The 18,928-nt window shown below is 43.0% G+C and overlaps 1 protein-coding gene across 1 annotated transcript in view; it reads left to right on the top strand.

Annotated features, from left to right (window-relative positions):
- The window catches only part of LOC148019786 (reticulon-like protein B23), a 51,999-nt gene extending 33,337 nt beyond the window's left edge, over nt 1–18,662 (top strand). The window contains exons 3-4 of the mRNA XM_087699948.1: nt 18,077–18,146; nt 18,228–18,662. Of these exons, the coding sequence (XP_087556074.1) occupies nt 18,077–18,146; nt 18,228–18,331 (174 nt within the window). The 3' untranslated portion in view covers nt 18,332–18,662. The remainder of the gene's footprint in view (nt 1–18,076; nt 18,147–18,227) is intronic.
- Nucleotides 18,663–18,928: the final 266 nt, after the last annotated feature.

Below are 18,928 nucleotides of genomic sequence, written 5' to 3'. Positions count from 1 at the left end.
CAAGCTGAAATCCCTGCTGTTCAACCAAATGTTAATGTCATAAAAATAGAGGAGGTGGTTAGGGATAGAAGGCTCCAAGAAGAAATAGCGAGAGGTAAGATGAAGGTAGATGTAGTAGAGACCATGCCTGTCAAGCGGGTATATGTCCAAACTGAGGTAAGCAAGGAAGCAATCAATGAGGTAAGTACATCACAGGCACCTAGAGATGAAGGGAAGAAAAGAAAGAATCGAACTAGGTTTAAAATTGATATCTCCGACTTCCCTTTGGGTTCTCGGATACAACCTTATGATCTCATAGCAGATGTGAGCTCTCAAGGGCCAAAAATTACTTGGCCACAACTACTTCATGTCTCTTTAAAGCTACGACGACAATAGTAAAAAATGGTAAGCACAAGGGCAAGGCAATATAAAATGTTTAGTGCAATCAAGGCATATGGCCTCAAAGATATAATGCCTTTAGTGGAGACTCAAATCAAAGGTGAACGGATTCAAAAAATATATATCGATAGTGGAACAGAGGTTTGTGTCATGACAGAAAAACTTATCCATTAATTAGGCTTAGAAGTAATGGAATCCTCAACCTTTAGGGCAAAGATGGCCAACAATGATGCGGTCACATGTGTGGGTGTAGTGAAAGCTTTGAGAGTTTTTTTTTTTGGGATCACTGCAGCAGTGGATGTTTATGTGATGCCAGTAAAGGGAGAAGGATATCCCCTCATCCTAGGGAGAATTTGGCTTATGGGCATCGGAGCTAGGCAAGATTGGGCAACAAGGGATCTGGAGTTAAGGCCACGTAAAGTGGGTGGCTACGATTAAAAGGTGGTTTACAACTTGAAGAGTGGGCGTTAAGAGAACCTTGAACTAGAAACGTATGTCGATGAGTGGAGCTCAAGTAGATGTTCCTCATCGGTAGAAGAGGAAGAGAGTTCAAGTGGAGAGAGCGATAGCACTCTAAAAGTTTATCCTTTATATTCTTGGATATCATCTTCTCTAGGCTAGCATTCCACACATCTTCTCCTTGGATTCTTGGGTTGTCTTTTGATGAGGTAGGTTTCCTTTGAGGTGACGCCCATAACTTTTAGAGTGCTATCGCTTTCTCCACTTGAACTCTCTTCCTCTTCTACCGATGAGGAACATCCACTTGAGCTCCACTCATCGACATACGTTTCTAGTTCAAGGTTCTCTTGATGCCCACTCTTCAAGTTGTAAACCACCTTTTGATCGTGGCCATCCACTTTACGTGGTCTCAACTCCAGATCCCCTGTTGCCCAATCTTGCCTAGCTCCAATGCCCATAAGCCAAGGTCTCCCTAGGATGAGGGGATATCCTTCTCCCTTTACCGGCATCACATAAACATCCATTGTTGCAGTGATTCCAAAAACAGAAATTCTCAAAGCTTTCACTACACCCACACATGTGACCGCATCATTGTTGGCTATCTTTGCCCTAAAGGTTGAGGATTCCATTACTTCTAAGCCTAATTGATGCATAAGCTTTTCTGTCAGGACAAAACCTCTGTTCCACTATCAATGTATGTTTTTTGAATCCGTTGACCTTTGATTTGAGCCTCCACTAAATGCACTATATCTTTGAGATCATATGCCTTGATTGCACTAACCATTTTACCTTGCCTTGCCCTTGTGCTTACCATTTTTTAACCATTGTCGTCGTAGCTTTAGAGAGGCATGAAGTAGTTGTGGCCAAGTAATTTTTGGCCCTTGAGAGCTCACATCTGCTATGAGATCATAAGGTTGTGTTCGAGAACCCAAAGGAAAGTCAGAGATATCAATTTTAGACCTAGTTCGAGTCTTTCTCTTTTTCCCTTCATCTCTAAGTGTCCGTGATGTACTTGCCTCATTGATTGCTTCCTTGCTTGCCTCAGTTTGGACACGTACCTGCTTGACAGGCATGGTTTCTACTAGATCTACCTTCATCTTACCTCTCGCTATTTCTTCTTGGAGCCTTCTATCCCTAACCACCTTCTCTATTTTTATGACATTAACATTGGGTTGAACATGAGGGGTTTCAGCTTGAACATAAGGTGGTTGTAAAATTGCAGGTCGTGACTGCTCTTGCTCTTGAGTCCTAGCACGAGGAGGGCTTACTTGTTGTCAAGGACCTCTGGCAGGGTGATCATATCTTCTAGGGTGAGGACAATTGTACATGCCATGTCCATTTTCTCCATAGTTATAACACATCTACCTTGCTTGTCACCGCATTTGTGGTCGATTTCCACCATTCCCCTCGATAGGTCTTCTTGCATCTTGCACAAGATTCACTCTCAAACCCTCTAGTTGATTAGTAAGATTGTTTATTTGTTGGATCATGTCTTCTTTACCTCTAACAAGGCCTGGTGCATTAGATACATTCAGGGGAACTTGAGAGGCCTCCATAGTTGTGATGTTGTTTCTCAAAATTACTTGGCTGGCTTGGGCTTGGTAGAGAATCTTTCGATTTTTTTTCCTAGTGATTTTCAAAGCATCTTCAAAAGTGTTTGAAAATTTCACCTTTACCTTCTCTCTGAGCAAGGGGTTCAAACCTGAAATAAATCGATCCTTTTGAAGGCAGTTTGGAGCTCTCTCACCAAGATTTAGTAAGTCTGACCACTGTTTCAAAAACCCTTTCTCATAAGTTGCATAACCATAAGGATTACTTTGATGGAGAGCGAAAAGCCGTTGCCATAACTCTTTAACTGAGTTAGTTTGTTGAAATCTCTGCAAGAAAGCTGCATTCAATCCCTCCCATTCAGCTCTTTGGGCCGGATTTAGAGTTTGGAACCACATTCTAGCTTCTTCCTTGAGTACCAAAGGAAAAGCCCTCAACTTTAATGCTTCATCATCTCTCCCAGAGACAACGAAGGCCATCTCAAGGTTGTCAAAAAAATCCACTGTATTTTTTCCATTGCGTCCAAAGAAGCTTGGAAATGCCGTGTTGCCTTAGTAGAGTACAAAGATGAATACGTCTAGACTTAAGTTGTATTTTATGAGGGGAAGGATGAATGGGTTCACAGATGTATTGATTTCAGCAAGATGTCTAAGCCCGAGTATGCTTCTAATAATGCCTTGGAATCTAAGCTTTGTGCTGGCTACAATATGCACAGTTTGCATAGCAAGAGGTTGGATTGGTCCATACAACTCGAGGTGATTCATGAAAAACTATTATAATAAAATAAAGACATGTACATTGAAGGATGTATTGTAGTCTAGCATTGGGAAGATTATAGGTTCTGGTGATACAAGAATCTCCCTTAATCTTTCAGTCTCAAAGTCATGACAAGACAGTGCTGGAAGAAAATCTTCCTACTGATGCATACCTTAACTTGGATGTTTTGTACAGAGTGGAAGGTGTAGAAATTCGGGCCATTCTTATTATTCATAAGTGGAGACTACTTAAGGGAGTAGAGGGAATGCACTTTCTTGAATTATGAAGGATTTTTCTAGAGTGTTTTTTTCTGGAACCCACAAACTTTGCTATACAGAGAATTTACTCACCAGTGATTGTTCTTGCCTTAGTGTGTTTATCCTCGGCGAGATATATTTCATAAGGTGTGATGGCCATCTTTTCAACCACACCCAAGCTTCGAGCTAGCAATAGTTGAAGGTAGTCTCCATACTTTGCATCTCTACAAAACTCCACACCGTTCATGCATAGTTGTCCTCCTTTGATGTGGATTAGGCTAGAGAAAGAGAGAGATTTGATGATTTGGAGACGAGAATCTCTCGAAAGAACCTTCACTTTGTTTGCAAAATACTCACCACGATTATGAAAACCTAGCAATTGATGGCAACATGATTTTTTCTGTTGTGAGAGAATGGAATTTCTATGGTGAACACCTTTTACCCGTATACGTACCGTTATCCAGAGGCATACTTCCTTTCTTGGGCTTCCTTGGGAGACCATTGTGGGAGTTGTGGACTTCGACCAGCTTCAAAAAGAGTTGGTGAAGGCGTTGGAGAAGAGCCATTTGGAGCACTTGTTGTAGAGGATGCATCACTATGTGTTGTATCGTCCCGTATAAGGAGGTAGAGAATTGTGGATGAGAATGTCCTCAGGGGGGGCACCAATTTATGACGAAGGAAATTCGGTATGGCAGCCTCTATACTATGCCAAACTCCCTTCTGCCACAAAGTGAATGAGGTAAGGGCACCACCTAGTCATGGAAGAGCGGACTAGGACGCTATGTAAAAGGTGGAGGAGCTTGTGAGGGAGAAGAGAGGAAAACTGAGAGAGAGAGAGAGAGAGAGAGAGAGAACTACAAATAATAGATGAATCAATAAAACTTAAGAGGGCACAAGAGATGGAGAACCCTCAAGACATAACCAATATACACAATATGGATACTAATAGCATGGGCTTATTACAATGTAGAGCATGCATATGCTATAGTAAGGGAATGAACTGCATAAGCTCATGAGAGAGAATGAGGAAGGCTCAATAGGGCTGAAGAATGCCTCTTGGCTCTCTTTTTTTTTTGCAAATTACAAAGAAAAAGGCCTCTTTCTTTAGGCCTTGAGGGTGTTTAGGGAGGAGGTTAAGATAGAATAGGAATTAACATCACAAAAGCTACATCAAGGCGGTTCCACCAATGTGGAAGCTCCATCTAGATGTTTTGTTGACCAATTTGTACTTAATCAAGTTCCATCATAGTTGAATTGTCTCCATTCTCCCCCCATAGCTTGAGTCCAAGAGCTCTCCTATAAAAAATATAGAGAATCTTCATAAAATAAGATTATATCTAGTAATAATGGAGAGAGAGTAGTGAGAATTCATGCATTACTACTACAATTAAGAATGATTTGAGGGTGATTTAGGAGAGGAATTCTAATGGTTTATTAGCTTGAGAGAGAGAGGAGAAAAGAGAGGAAAGGGTTGGGAGTCTAATGAATGATGTTTTATGGAAGTGTTAAGTGTGGGAAAGAAAGTGTGGGTGTGTATGAAATTGGGAGGTGATCTCCGCCGTAGTTGGAAAAAATTGGCGTCTACTATTTTGGCCATATCTCCCGAATCGTAGCTCTAAAAAATTATAAAAAAATACCAGTCGAAATTTTAGCTTACGCGCTACAACTTTCATGTTGAATAAGTTTTTTTGGATCGGAGTGGAAGTATTTTTAAAAAATCTTACAAAATAATGTGTATGATTTTTCTTCTACTAATGCTTCCAAGAAGGGTCCCATTTGTTTGAATTATCATAAGGCTCCAAAGCCATGACATTATGAGCCTCACATGCCCTTTGGATGGCTCCAAATCCATTTCATGTCTTTTCTTTTCACATTACACATTTTCCCTTTACCTTCCTCCATTGATTTTTACTCTTCACCTCCCCTTGGTAAACCGGTCCATGAAATATTTCCATCCAATGATTTCTTGGATTTCCCAAGAGGTTGTTCCCACCCTCTTTTTTATTTCAAACCTCCAAATGTACAAAAAATCAACAAAGTGTTAGATAAATATTTTTTGGTGGTTTTCTCGGATCAATCCGCATGAGGGAAAATAAATCAGATTGAAAAATTTGTGATTTTAAGAGAAAGATATTGGGCCGTTGACTTGCCCGTCGTCTGTGCAGCAACATTGCATGATGGCATGTCGATTGGTGCAGTACCTTGTCGCCGGTCACACAGCAGTCTCGTTGCCTGGCCAATTACGCCTGGTGTCTGTCACGTTGGTCCTTATCGACTGTCTGCCTCACTTTGCGAGTAGTCCCTACCACGCGCAGCCTCAGTCTCTTGTCGCGGACCCCATCGACTTGCCTACTTCTCGCTTGTCTGCTCGCCTGCTTCTCGCCTGCTTGTCACCTGGATCTGACAATTGTGGTTGTCCCGTTGAGCTTGCAACTAGCGACTATTGCCTATGGCTTGCATGAACCATTCAGCTCTGACACCCGTTTGTTGCACTTGAGTGTTGACTAGAATGCGAGCTTGGAGTGAGCAAAGAGATAGAGTAGAGAGCTCAGAGAATTGTGTTAGAGTGTACCAATGTGTTGCACGGTATACAAAGAATAAAAATATATTTATACGTTAGGGTACAAGTAAAGGGTTTGTTCACATCCATATGTTTATACACGTGGGAGTTTACAGTCGAAGGGGCTTTATACGTTTACACCCAATAGGATTGACCATTTGTTTGTGTATAGAAGGACGAATAAAATTTCAGTGTGGTCCAAACAATCCCTTCCAAAACAAAGTACACGGATCTCAATTACTAATGATGAACTCTTGCATGCCATGATATTTAAACACATGATGTAGAAATTATCGTGTCGTATGATCAACCTTTATTCGCTTTCTCACTGGAACAAAATGGGCATGCTTACTGAACTTACAAGTGATAGTCCATATCCCATCATTCCTTGTAGGTGTCCTAGGAAAATCAAAGATAAAGTCCATAGCAACGTTCTGCCAATGCCTATCAGGTATAGGCAAGGATTGCAATAAACCTGACATCTTTTGCCCTATCATGCTTGACCTTTTGACAGGCGTAAAAACAGATCTACATCATGTCTCAAAGCTGGCCAATAGAAAAAGTACTCCATTGCCTTCATTATAGGAGCATGACTTCCTATCATCACTTTTGGGCCTCAATTACTTTGTGATACATCACTGTCTATGCATCATAAAAAAGCCACCTCTAAGCACATAATGCACATGCTTTTGGCCATTGCAAAGCTGATCATAAACATTAGCAAAGTCCAAATCAATAGCATATTCATCTTTTATGGCATTCAACTTGGTGTGATAGACCATAGTAACTGTTGAAATTGGAGGCTTCCTTTGATAGTGCATCAGCCACCACATTTCTTTTGCCATCAATATGCACAATTTGAGTGAAACATTGAGAGAGTTTGCCCATCTCATATGCTTCTCAAATAACTTACATTCAGGATTTGTGAGAGTAGTTGCTGAATAATGATGAGGTGCTGACCAATGAGGACATGATTAACATGACCCTAAACTCTCTCCCAAAGTTTTATCTTGGTTTTTACTTCACTTGATTTATCTTTGGGGGGGGCACAATAGTCGCTTACATTCGTGGATTTGACCGGCATCTTGTTGTAGGAGGAATAGACTCTGAAGAATGTGGCTATGAGATCAGGTGATGTAGCTATGCTCTTTGGGTTCAAAAGTATAGCCAAAGGCAAGTAACATACATGATACTTTGACAATGGGGCCTCTAGGCACATCACTTTAGAGAAGTGTTTGTTTACATCTATGCATTCAGCCCTTGTGGGAAGAGAGTTACATGGGCGAATAACTCTAGCTATGATGTCTATGGCATTGGTTTAGTGTTGATTATACTGCATATGGATTAGACTTCATGCTTGTGGATGTATTGTTTGTGCCTAGGATTACTAAAAGTCACTTGTCAATTTCGGCATTCAATAAGCAAGGCTTTTAGGTCATCTTTGAAGATGACAAGTGCATTGTTAGAGACAGAGAGCTTGATTATACTGTTCGGTTGTTAGGCACCTTGTATAAGGACCTTTTCTTATTGGATATATATTAGAAGAGATCTCATGATGCTTTGGCATAGAGCAAACTCATATCCGCTATGCAAAATGTGGAGCTATGACATGTCCTTTATGTTCACATGATTTTTCACAGTTTGATAATGCTTCTACATTGGCAAATGGTGGATGCCTTGCCTCTTGTTGTGACCCCACCTCCCTATACATGTGAATGATGTCATCTTTTTGCCTTTCAAGAGTATGGTGCAATGCATGCTGTTTGTAAGTTGCAGCTTATACACTTCAATGTGTGTGGTCCCATGCAGACATGAGAGGATCATCTATATTTTATCACCTTCATAGATGAGTACTCTTGATATAGGTGGGTGTATGGTCTCAAGGCAAAATTTGAATTATTCATGTACTTTAAACACTTGGTTGTAAAGTTAAGGCTGAAATAGGTTTAAGAGTGCTGACACTTTGTATGCTTAGAGGGGGGGAATACATGTCTCGCGTATTTGAGACATTCTTGCTTGAGAATGGTATCACACGTTAGGCTACTGTGAGGATGACTCGTGAATAGAATGGTGTTGTTGAAAGAAAGAATTGGATACTCATAGAGATGAGAAGATGTATGCTATAAAGTAAGGGGCTGCAACATAAATTTTGGCTTGAGGGCCTTCAATGCGCTAATCGTGTGCTGAATTGTGCTTTGACAAAGGCATTTAAGACTGTCACTCCTTTTGAGGCATGGGATGAGAGGAAACTGAAGGTTGACTACTTTCATATATTTGGATGTATTACCTATGCTTACATGCCAAAAGAGCTTTGTGGAAAGCTCGATGATAAGGCCTTTAAATGTATCTTTATTGGCTAGAGCTCGGAAGTAAAGGCTATCGGTTTTATGATTCACGCACTTGCAAAGTTTTTGTCAGTAGGGATGTTATCTTTGGTGAAAATGTAGGCTTTTCACATGACCAATTTGAAATGTCAGCCACATGTGATTTGGGTGATGTTTTGGAAGGTCTTCTATCTCTTGCTTTGGGATCCAAGCCTGTTGTAAATGTCTGAACAGATGTATTAGAGCAAGCTACTATTGCTCCACATACCCTTGATCAACAATTAATTGATCATGGTTTGCATGTAGTAGTGATTCAATTCATGCAAACTTAGTGTGGTATCATCATGTCATAGTCACAATATGTGGACAAGCTTTTGCATAGGTTCAACAGGCAAGATTGTAAACCTATGAGCACTTTGATGGAGCGAGGATGAAGCTGTCCATGCATAATGCTAGTGAGGTATTTGATGTTGCAATTTACAACCAGTCTTATTTATCTTTGCAACACCCGCCTTGACATACAATTTGTAGTATCTCAGGTAAGTAGGTTTATGCATAGCCCATGGACAGTACATTAGCAAGCTGTCAAGTGGATCTTTTGCTATTTGCAAGGTACTCAAACATATACATTACTATTTTACAAGGGGTGAGACTTGCAACTATAGGTGTATAATGATTTAGATTGGGCTGGTGACTTAGACATTTGGCAATCTACTAGTGGACGCTATTCATTTTTGGGTTATTCATGCATTTCATGGCTTAGTAAGAAACTGTCAGAGTGCAGCGATGTGGAAGCGTGGGACCAAGACTGAGAGAGAGAACGCACAGAGAGAGAGAGAGAGAGAGAGAGAGAGAGAGAGAGAGAGAGAGAGAGAGAGAGAGTGTGTGTGTGTGTGTGGAAGATGAAGATCTGCTATATAGAGTGTGCTGTATACAAAGATATGCAGATATGTACACGGGCGTAGTGCGCGGGACTGCGTGTCTCCACCTCGACGATGCAACTTGCTGTCCACCTCGAAGTACGCTGCAGTCTGCACGAATCTCCAGCCTGTGATCTGCAAATAGAAAAGTGTGGAAGACTGTGCAGAATATTGGCTATAAATAGCCAGCCAGAATGTGCCCGGAAAAGTAGGTCGGCTGCATTAAATGCAGCCGACTGACCAGTACAGGTCGGACTGCCATGTGGCAGTCCGACCAGTCCGCCTGTACGGCCAGGGACTGATATTGCTAACATCCCCTCTTAGAGCCTGGACGGGGCAGAAGCCTGAGGGATCTGGCATGTCTCCGAAGTAGAGCCTGGGGAAGCGCCTTCGTAAACAAATCTGTAAGATTGTCCTCCGTCTTGCAGTACTCCACAGCTATGGTCTCATCCAGAAGCTTCTCTCTGATGAAGTGGTACTGGATCTCTATGTGCTTCATCCGGGCATGGAAAACAGGATTCCGTGCGAAGGCAATGCAACTCTCATTGTCGCATTGCAGCAAAGTAGGATGAGTTTGGGGGCAGCCAAGCTCCTCCAACAATCTCCGAAGCCACACAGCCTCACATGTGGTGGAAGACGCGGCTCGATACTCTGCCTCAGTAGATGAAAGGGCTACTGTGGGCTGCTTCTTGCTACTCCATGAGATAATATCTGCACCCAATGTAAAATAGTAGCCTGTAGTAGACCGCCTGTGGTCCACATCGCCAGCCCAATCCGAGTTGCTCCAACCTGCGAGTAGAAGATCTGAACCACCTGTGCCTGCGGGATAATGAATCCCTAAGTCAGATGTCCCCCTCAAATACCAAAGTATCCTCTGGGCAGCCTGCCAATGCACCGTCTGAGGTTCACTCATGAATCCTGTCAATAGACCAATAGCAAAACAAAGATCAACACGAGTGTTGAGGAGCCAAATCAATGATCCAATCAATTGACGATAGCGGGAAGCATCCGCCAAGGGAGAATCTGAATGTGAAGTGGCCTTCCAGTTTGGATCCATAGGAGTAGAAATGGTCTGATAATCCTCCATCGCAAAAAAACCAAGAGCTCCTGTACATATCTCTACTGAGAGATGAAAATCCCCCTCTGAGATTGATAAATCTCATGGCCCAAGAAGAAGTGGAGTAGACCCAAGTCCGTCATCTCGAACGCCTGATGTAAAGCTGCCTTCGTCTCTTTGACCTTCTGTGCATGATCACTTGTGACAATCAAATCGTCAACATACAATACAAAAAGCACACAACTAGCCGTGGAAGTGTGTACATAAAGTTGCGGACCGGCCTTGGAACGCCGATATTCCAATTGTGACTGAAGGAACGAATCAATCTTTTCGTTCCATGCACGCGGAGCCTGCTTGAGGCCATACAAGGCCTTCTTTAATCTGTAGATCTGCCCATTTGAAGATCCAAACCCAGGAGGTTGCTCTACATAGATCTCCTCCTTCAAATCACCATTGAGGAAGGCTGACTTCACATCCAATTGGTAGACAGGCCATCTCCTATGGCCAGCCAAGGCAAGAACAGCTCGAATAGTCGCCATATGAGCAATGGGGGGAAAAGTGTCATGACAATCAATCCCTGGGTGCTGTGCAAAACCTTTAGTAACAAGGCGAGCCTTATGCTTGTCCAAAGAACCATCGCTAAGGTACTTGGTCTTGAAGACCCATTTGACGCCAATCACCTTCTTATTCGAGGGGCAAGGCACGAGATACCAAGTGCCATTCCTCTCAATAGCCTCCAACTCGGCTTCCATAGCTTTCTTCCATGGTGCGGATTGTAAAGCCTCCTTCACGGAGGTGGGCTCTCGATCCAGCATAACACGGGTCATCAAACAATAGTTAGAGCAAACAAGCTCCGTAGTGTGTCACGGGCCCAACGAGGAGGAGGCCGGACCTCTCCTCGTCTCTCTCCATTAGCTGAAGACTCTGGAATATCCACCGGTGGTAACTCGTCGGGGGTGACTGGTGGAACAGTAGACTCTGTATCGGAAACAGAATCAGAATCAAAAGACGTGGGCTCTAAAGGAACTGTCTCGGGAGCCCAACTCTTCCCTGGATCTCCAAGAACGGGATGCTCCTCACCCGCTACCACAGCCGAAACCTCCACGAACCGCACATCTCGAGTGGTGTACACATCCCGCTTGACGGGATCATACAAACGATAGCCTTGGGACTGAGAGCTGTAGCCAACAAACACCTGTCTTCGGGAAGCTGCTTGAAATTTATCACGATGAGTCTTGGGGATGTGAACATAGGCATTACACCCAAAAACCCTAAAATAAGAAACATCGGGCTTAGTCTCAAAGTAAGCCTCAAAAGGTGTCATCCCATCAACGGCCGAAGTGGGGGATCGGTTAAGGATGTGAATTGCAGTAGCCACAGCCTCGACCCACAGAAACTGAGGTGTCTGTCGGTGCTCCATCATGGTGCGTGCCATCTCGATCACACTTCGGTTCTTCCGTTCAAGAATGCCATTTTCTTAAGGAGTATTGGTGTTAGCAAACTCCTGGTGAATACCTTTATTTGCACACAAACGAGCAAACTCATTAGAAACAAATTCACCACCCTTGTCGGATTGCAAGGTCTTCAATCGCCGGCCGGATCGGTTCTCCTCAAAGAGAAGCCAATCCTTGAAGTGGGAGAAAGCCTTCGACTTCAACGCGAAGAAATAGGCCCAAGTCATCCTGCTGTAGTCATCTACGATGAACATGAAGTACGAGCTCCCTTTCAAGGACTCGTTCCTCATAGGGCCACAAAGATCCGTAGATACAAGCTCCATCGGGGAAGTAGACCGCCGTGAAGCTTTGTTGGGAATCGCATCCCTATGCTGCTTCCCACGAATGCAAGAGACGCATGGTTGCTGGCTCACCACTATGTCCAGCAACCCTCGAACAAGCCGTTCACGTGACGCCCTCCGAAGATAATCATAGTTGAGGTGACCAAACCGAGCATGCCATAGCTCTGACTGTGTCTGAGAGGTAAGAAGAAGAGTAGGGAGAGCGGTAGAAGACGTCAATTTGTAGATGCCGTTCTCCTCATATCCTGATGAGAGAACTTTCCTTGACCCACGATCAAGAACTCGCACCGAATCACTGTCAAACTCCACCAAAAGTCCAAGTGAACAAATCTTATGGACCGAAAGTAGATGATACCCCAAACCTGGCACATGCAAGACCTCTGAGGTATGGGTACCACCACGTCCATCTGGAATAAGTTGCATCTCACCCCGTCCTGCAATAGACACCGAAGAGCTATCTCCGATGAGAATCAACCCACGCGAAGGTCGCAACTGGGCAACACCAACTAATGAAGGAGTCATGTGCCAGGAGGCACCACTGTCAACGATCCACTCTCGAGCTTGGAGAGCTGTCATCGCAGCATCAGAAGCCGTCGATGTAGAGTCCTCAATGACTGCTAGATGAAGAAACGCAGCTGATGAAGGTGCAGCCACCGCTCCAGAATCCTTCATGTCCTTCTTGTTGGTGTCCTTCTTGTCTTTGTCGGGGCAATCCTTCTTCCAATGGCCGGTCTTACCACAAATATGGCATGTGGATTCTTTTTCCTTGTCCTTCTTTGACTTGTCCTTCTTCTTCTTCTTTTGGTCCTTCCTCTTTTTCTAAGAAGCTTGACCTGTCAAGGCTTCCGACTTGGAAGCATGCTGTCCCTTCAGTTGTTCCTCTTGGTCTAGGACCATAGGAACCAACTCTTCCCACCGAAGAGTAGACTCACGCCCGAAGCAATAAGGGCGGAGTAGAAGGCACCGAATCGTGGCGGCAATTGGGACAAGAGTGTGATCGCCATGTCTTCGGAGGAGATCGGCTTCCCCGCATTTTGAACCTGCATCTGAAGTTGTCTAAGCTTGTTGATGTGCTCCCGCAACGAAGAAGACTTGTTCATGGACAAGGTCCGCATCTGCACCTCCAAAGAAACCCGCTTCATAAGGGTCATTCAGTTATACATCTGGTCAAGCTCTAGCCATATCTCTCGAGCCACCGTCAAGTGCTCGATGTGGGCTATCACGGCTGTAGTACAAGACAGAAAAAGAAAAGAACGAATCCGGGCATTCAGTTTGTCCCAATGAGGCTGAGCCTTGGCCAACTCCGCACGAGTATTGAAAGAGAGTTTGGACTCATCTCTTACCGAGGGTTGGTCGATCTCCTCCTGTACAAGCTCCGCCGAATTGTAAGACTCAAGGACGGCCAACATCATCACGCGCCAGATGCGGTAATTGTCGCCATCGAGCTTTTGATCTGCGGGAAGAGCCAGTAAGATAGGCACCTTCCGATCCATGATCATTTGGAACTCCAAGTTGATCTCTGTAGACATCTTTACCTGTAATACCTTTACAAACGCAAAAGCAGCCCCCTCTGATTGTGAAAACGCAGCCTGCTAGGGCTCTTTCTTCCGCGTCCCGAACCTTCTTCACCTGCCGGAGGCGATGCAAAAGTAAAACCTGCACTTGAAAGTTGAAAACTCAGCCTTCCTACTCTTCAAACAGCAGTAAACAGCAGCAAATCCACCAACTGGACTCCTTTCCCGCGTGCCCACGCTCGCTTCAGCCTTGTTCCGATGCGCAGCCCTCCCGCTCGCCCTTGAACGCTGGAAATGTAGCCTTGTGTCGCGATGGAATCTCCTCTTCAGGTAGGTTCTTCACTCAGTCAGTCCTTCTTCACTGCTCTGATACCATGTCAGAGTGCAACGATGCGGAAGCGTGGGACCAAGACTGAGAGAGGGAGAGAACGCAGAGAGGAGAGAGAGAGAAAGAGACAGTGGAAGATGAAGATCTGCTGTATAAAGTGTGCTGTATACAAAGATATGCAGATATGTACACGGGCGCAGTGCGCGGGACTGCGTGTCTCCACGTCGACGATGCAACCTGCTGTCCACCTCGAAGTACGCTGCAGTCTGCACGAATCTCCAGCCTGTAATCTGCAATCAGAAAAGTGTGGAAGACTGTGCAGAATATCGGCTATAAATAGCCAGCTAGAATGCGCCCAGAATGCAGCCGACTGACCAGTACAGGTCAGACTGCCATGTGGCAGTCCGACTGGTCAGTCCGACCAGTCTGCCTGTACGGCCAGGGACTGATATCGCTAACAGAAACAACCTACAATGACTACCTTGTCTTATGAGGCTAAGTACAGGGCAGCTTTCACAACAACAGTTGAATGTGTATGTGCCTAGATCGTTGGTTGATCTATAGATCTCATTGGAGGGTTCTACACCCATTTTCTTTGATAGTCAAAGTGCTATTGTAGTAGTATAAAATCTTGTGTTTCATGCTCACACGAAACACATTGAGGTTCGCTATCATTAGGTCAGAGAAAGATGTTAAGTAGGGGAGATCAACTTAATATATGTTCCTACACAAAAAAATGTTGTAGACATTTTTACCAAAGTAATATCATGTGAGAAGATTGAGGCTTTTTGGAAGTCCTTGAACTTACGACCCTTTGGTGATTGATCTTCCTTGTACTTCATCATATTGACATTATAGGGGGTGTAGAATTTGCCAATTTTGGGCAGTGTCCAATGCAATTTGTGATGTGGATATGTATTAAATTGTAAATGTATGGTGTCACATGTAGATCTAATGTCTTAGTATATTAAAGTAGTGATACTAGGCTCTAGAGTAAATAAAGCTAACTCTAGTTAGTTGGTGGAAGTGTGGTTAGGTCAACCTTAGACCCAAACCTTAGTTGTACTTTTATCTATCTTTTTAGCTAATCAAGGAAGTACACTCTCATTTAGGTCACATGATCCCTTGAGGAGGCATTATGGACTCGACCTGAAAGATGACACTTCATCTTCACATTTACTTTCTTCTTCTTTTCTTGGCTTCATGATAGATGAGGAGTTTGAAGAATTCATGTGTAACAAGTATGACCTAGCTTTCTCTCTCTCTTACTAGCTTTTCAACTACATCCGAACCAGTTGTTGAGACTGGTCACCTCTCTGATCAAGGAGGACATATGGCATTTTTTTCATCTTAGCTAGGTCGAATGTTAGGTTTATATAACCCCTTGAGTCATATGAATCAAACCCTCTCTTGTTTGTCCTTTCGGTATGTAGGACCTGCATAACATTTAGAGTGTGTCAATTTTAATTGAAGAGGCTCTATATGTAGATATACTATCTACACGTATACTTGAAACTATATCTTATGTTTCTTTTGAGTATGGAAATGACACTTCTCTTTCACACTTTCCTCTTGTCCCACCCACATCTCTTAAATCTCTTTCTTTTGTATTTAATTATTTAGGATTGTACTCCACTTTTGCATCCAGCACAGTGGGAGTTGGGTCTTCCATCTTTGCTCCTAGGTTCTTGTCTTTGTGTACATCCCATGTCATCTATCCTTAGGTGAATGCCACTTTGCACCTTGATACATTGTTAGGGAGAATGCCACCCTTTAATGCTGTGCCTTATTCACACTTGCAAGTGAGCACATTTGTTTACCTTGGGACGGCTGAGGGAATTGTACAAGAGGTGGGTCCTTGTAGGTCTCTTGAAGCTGATTTCCAACAAGAGCAAGAGGAATTTGATGATTGTTTTAAAGATTTGCTATTGACAGCAGCTAAAATGTTTATGCAATTGGCAAATGGTCCTTAGTTTGTGAGCTTTTTGAACCCATAAAGTTTCCATATGCTTCTTGGTGAAGCTTTAGCATTGTTTCACCAATAGATGTAAAGTTGATGGAAGAGGATGGCTTAGTAGTCCATCCTTAGTTGTTGCAACTTTACCAAGATGCCTTTCAATTAGAGCTAACTTCGGTTCATGGGCTCAATCAAGTTCAGCAGAGTAGGGGTTTGGAGCATTGCTTGATGCTCAAGGGGAAGGTAGCACTTCCACTCCACGAGTTTTGGGGAGCTCTCATATGTAGTGAATCTTGAATGTATTCAGTATGCATCCAAGGTATTGTGTTAAGAGTATATTTGCCATGAGGTCACTACTTAGTGTACTAGTCACTGTGAGATGTATGTAGATGAGTATGAGTTTTACTCAGGCACATAAACTATACTTTTGTATCAGTTTATGATCAGTTTAGCATGTGCGCTTAGAATTGAGGGCTTGGGACTTGAATTCCAATAGTTGAAATTGAGGGATTTCAAGGAGATTTAAGAGGCCAACTAACCAATATTAGATTCGGGGCTGAATTTGTCTTTCAAGAAGCAAGGTGAAGGCCAATCCCCAAGCAAACCAAGGGGCAAATTGGTTTGGAGGCTTGTTGGTTAATTTTGACAGCAAGAGGCACTTGGAATAGTGGAGGAGATCAGAGGATCGCAGTTGTACTCCTTCCATTTACAATATAGGATAAGGAAACACCATAAGGGGTGTCAATTTTGGGGTCAACAAGGTTGTAAAGTGTGTATATTCCGTTTATGTGAATTTTATGCTTGCTATAATTAATGCTAAATCAGGTTATTTACCACCCTATCTGAGGTGGAAGGCTGGTTTAACGACAGTGATGGGTATCCCCCTCACTTCTCTCGGATACTCACCTCCTCATCTATCAACCTCTTAGATGCAAGGATTTCCATCCTTTGCTTATGATGCGTCGTCACACACTCCATGGGTCACTCCCATGCAGTGATTTCCATCCTCTGTCCCACATGTCCCTATCTATCCTCCATGGGCTACTCATGCAGTCACCATGTCCATGCCTAGTCAGTCCATTTTCACTCTTGAGATAATTTTCAAGTGTACTCCACTCCCCCACTCTTCCCACCCTATCCACCGTTCCTATCCTATAGCAAAACCACTCCTGTTGCTATGGCCAAGAGTGCCTTCATAGACGAGACTTGTTTTAACGGGTTGAATTTTACTACTTGGTCAAATTTCATGCAACAAGTGCTTGAATCTCAGGGTCTTTGTAACCTAGTCATTGGTCTAGAGCCTATGTGGGACCCTCGATGGCTCACCTTGATTACATCCGTCAATGAAAAGCCTACAATGCCACAACCAATGCTGAGCTAATGCATGGTTTGCTTCTTGAGCTCCACTATCAATAACATCATTTTCCCCTCGCATTTGAACATTGGAGTCATCTCATTGATCACTATGTGGCATGAGATTGCACTCGATGTATCAATCTTGACTTTGAGCTTTAGGAGTTTTCCATTAATGAAGGGGATGATTTGAAAGTCAAGTTGGTTGAATATAGGCAGGTTACTCACCGAGTTTGCTTCTACTGGCTCACTGAAGTTAGATGACGATCATGTCACATTCTTTTTGAGCAAGCTGCTTGAAAAGTGTTTCCACTTGGTCTAGCACATCATCTCGTTGCTTTGATTGCCAATCTTCTACGAGTTTGAATGTTAGTTTTTGCATTGCCTCTTCCTTGCAAGGGAAAGCCGGAGGTAGCAAGAACTCAAAGATGTGAATACATCTCAAAATAAGGGTGAGATAAATTCTTGTAGTATCAGCTAACATTGTGAGGGTCACTATTGAATCATTTGTCAAGATATTGTGAGGTCTTTGAACACATGTTGAGTTGTAAGGATAGCCTCTTCTTGTTTTGCCTAAAATCAGGGAGTCAAATAGTTACTTCATGTTTATCTCTTGGTCTTCTATCCAAATCCATAACAGCATCTGGAGAATCTTTATTTTGCATCCCTAATGCTGTGCTTTTATACCATTTTACTCTAATGTATCCCTCTAGCATGCAATGGTGCTAATGTTTGTTTGTTTGGCTGGTCTTGTTCTGCCTGTGGCTCAGCTTGAACTACTTTTGTCAGTTCAACCCCATTGTAGGTGCATATTGCATTCTTAGTTTATTCTTCTTTCATAGTTTAATGTGCTCTTATCTCGTTGCACAGGTAGTAATTGCACTTTATTTTCTATCAGCTCTTGGAAGAGCAGCATCTGGTGCAACTGTGGCATACATAGGTAATTCTTTTTCCTTGTTTGAGCATACATAATTCAGCACAACATCCCTTCAGGTCTTTTGACAAAGAATTGTCTATGCAGCTGTGTGTTTTGTTTTGCTTTTGTTTTGTGCTGGTAAGCTAGCACCAGAGGGGCCTTGCACAACTGCTTTTAAGAAGCTATCAGAAGGTGGGGTTTTAAATTGACCTTATTGCCCCGAGTAAATGTTCAAAGAACTGTTAGCACACTTTATAGTCACTGCTGGTGGCATGAACAAGATTCTAAAAGGTTAGGGATTCTTCAACCTGCTGTGCAGTGCTTTCTATAGAATGCATCTTGTATCTTCTGAACCCATTTGTATATTGTTGCATGATGTTCTAATAACCTTAGTTTAATTTACAACAAGATCTAATGTACAGCCATTGTATCTGAGAGTCACATAGGCTTTTTAAATTATGCCCTCAAACCTTCTGTTATGGTACTCTTCTAATAACTTCAATGATATTCATGCAATATTTTGCCTAATGCTGCCTTTGCCAATTAATTTACTGTCACAAAACGCATGTTTTTCCATGAACTATTAGTCAAGGTGCAACGTTCCTCTTGATGTCTCATGGCATTGGATGATGTTTAGGGCGTTATCTTCACTATTTCCATGTTGAGCTAATCTGTTTATTGGGATTTCCTTGAAATAGAAGCTATGAACATGTGGTGAAGACTGGTTTGTAAAGATAAAAATGTTCTGTAATACTTTTCACTTGCTTTGCTCTAGTTTTTCCTCAGCATCTCATTTTCTTTACATC

Source organism: Lygodium microphyllum, chromosome 19, assembly GCF_053477565.2.
Source record: "Lygodium microphyllum isolate KBCC chromosome 19, Lygodium_microphyllum_v1.1.10, whole genome shotgun sequence".
Lineage (NCBI taxonomy): Eukaryota > Viridiplantae > Streptophyta > Polypodiopsida > Schizaeales > Lygodiaceae > Lygodium > Lygodium microphyllum.
This window is presented reverse-complemented; position numbering and strand designations above follow the sequence as displayed.